The sequence below is a fragment of the Antrostomus carolinensis genome, unplaced genomic scaffold (assembly GCF_000700745.2).
Source record: "Antrostomus carolinensis isolate BGI_N321 unplaced genomic scaffold, ASM70074v2 scaffold16455, whole genome shotgun sequence".
Lineage (NCBI taxonomy): Eukaryota > Metazoa > Chordata > Aves > Caprimulgiformes > Caprimulgidae > Antrostomus > Antrostomus carolinensis.
The window spans coordinates 3,277-5,047 of NW_010314422.1; the positions used below are offsets into that span (position 1 = coordinate 3,277).

General features: G+C 37.7%; 1 protein-coding gene across 1 annotated transcript in view; it reads right to left on the reverse strand.

Moving 5' to 3' along the window:
* Positions 1–633, reverse strand: part of LOC114818558 (protein FAM240B-like) — a 2,743-nt gene extending 2,110 nt beyond the window's left edge. The window contains exon 1 of the mRNA XM_029084883.1: positions 488–633. Within this exon, the coding sequence (XP_028940716.1) occupies positions 488–633 (146 nt within the window). The remainder of the gene's footprint in view (positions 1–487) is intronic.
* Between the last annotated feature and the right edge of the window lie 1,138 nt (positions 634–1,771).

Consider the following 1,771-nt stretch of genomic DNA (forward strand, 5'->3'; position numbering starts at 1 on the left):
GGAATGCTTATGAAATGTGTTTCACGGGACAGGAAAATCTTGCTGTCTTTGGGCTTATATGATACAAGGGGCTCTTGAACATGATAAAGATGCTATAGATTTGTTTATGTTACATATTAAATGGGTAGTTTGCCTGTCCCTTTAATGTAATACTATTTTATTTATTTGTGTAGCTGTACCAGTTCCAGGTAAAAACCCTGATATTTTCTGGCTCTCACAAGCCATAGTGCCAAAGTGCTTTATTTTTATGTGGCTATGCTCCAAGGCCTTTGAAGAATGCTCATGAGGTTCAGGGGTGAGAGGTGTCTGAGTTTCCATGCAGAAGAGCCATGGAAATATGAGACAAGCAGCTGTGAGAGGAAAAGTGCCAAAGATCCAAAACACAATCTGTGCTATGAATAAAGCAGTACAATAACAGGTTACCTTATTTTAAAGCATGTGATGATATGCCTTGCTGTCTTGTGCAAGAGAAAAAAATACCACTTACTTGTTCAGGGCACTTTTGCTTAACCTAGACTCTTCAACTTCTCGTTGCTTAGTTTGCTCTTGGATGACTTTTTCCCAGAAGTTCTTCAGCCCTTCTGCATCCTGACCACCCATCTTGTGGCGTCTACAGTTGGCATGCTTGCTCATTTTCTGAAAAGCGATTTGGAGGTTAGAGCAGACAGGACCCCCATCTGAGCCAACCACTGTGTTTCTTAGCCCCTTACAATTTCTTTCTCATGAATTGCTTTCAAAATAAAGTATGTCACCTAAGAAGAATAGGTAACTGATGCTTACTCTGCCTTGAAGCAAAATATAAAGCATTGAAATAGGCCTTGGGTGATAGGTAAATGATATACCCGTATTTTTGTTACTGAGTAAAGACTATGCACGGCACAGTTCAAAGAAATGTTGTGGAGGCCTCAGTATGTGCAAGATTTTATGTGGTTTTGCAAGAACTTGGGAAAAATGCTTTCAAATATAGTTCCATCATCACTGAAGTACAGGTGAGATGTTGTGAAGGGCTTTCCATTTTTCTGCCTGCTGTGGTTTTAAAAGAGATCATAGATGGTTGTTATCCAAGGGAAGTATGTTGCTCTTAAATGATTCCTTTTAGTACTCCAAATGATATAAAGCACAAAATATGCAGGGGAATTATGAATCTAAAGTTGAAGCATATAGAGTGCAAAGCCCTAGGGTGCTTATTTTAGCCTAGTTCTTTGATTTATCAAAATCCAGTCTTAAATACTGCTAAAAGTAGAGCTCATTAAAATATAGAGATGAATTCAAATAAATGAGAAAAAGGAAAAAAATGAATTGAATTTCTCCTTGCTAAATGCATAATATTAAAACATGAAACGTTTTAAAATTCTCGTCATGTCTGAGATACTTGCTGGTATTACCAAGTATGCATTCGTTATCAAACGTTAATGATACTTCGAAAAGTTGAGTTCTGTTGTCCATTCCCAAAGGAAATAATCAGAAAAATTGCTGGCCAAATGTTGCTTTGCTACAGCATTAAATAAGGTACCAGCAACCCATTATACTTCTACCCCAATTGGGAAACAGGTTTTCCTGCATCAATCTCCTCCACTAAGCCCCTCCAGCAAGCAGGTAGATGTAAGAAAGTAAAAAAAAAAACAAAAACCAAACCCCACACTCCTGACTTTTCTATTACTAGATCAGCACATAATTTGAGGGTTCCTATGAAACCCTTTTGGTTCCTTGTGTTCATCTATTTTCTACTGTCACTAGAAACTTTTGTCCACTGTCTGCTCTGTAATGATTA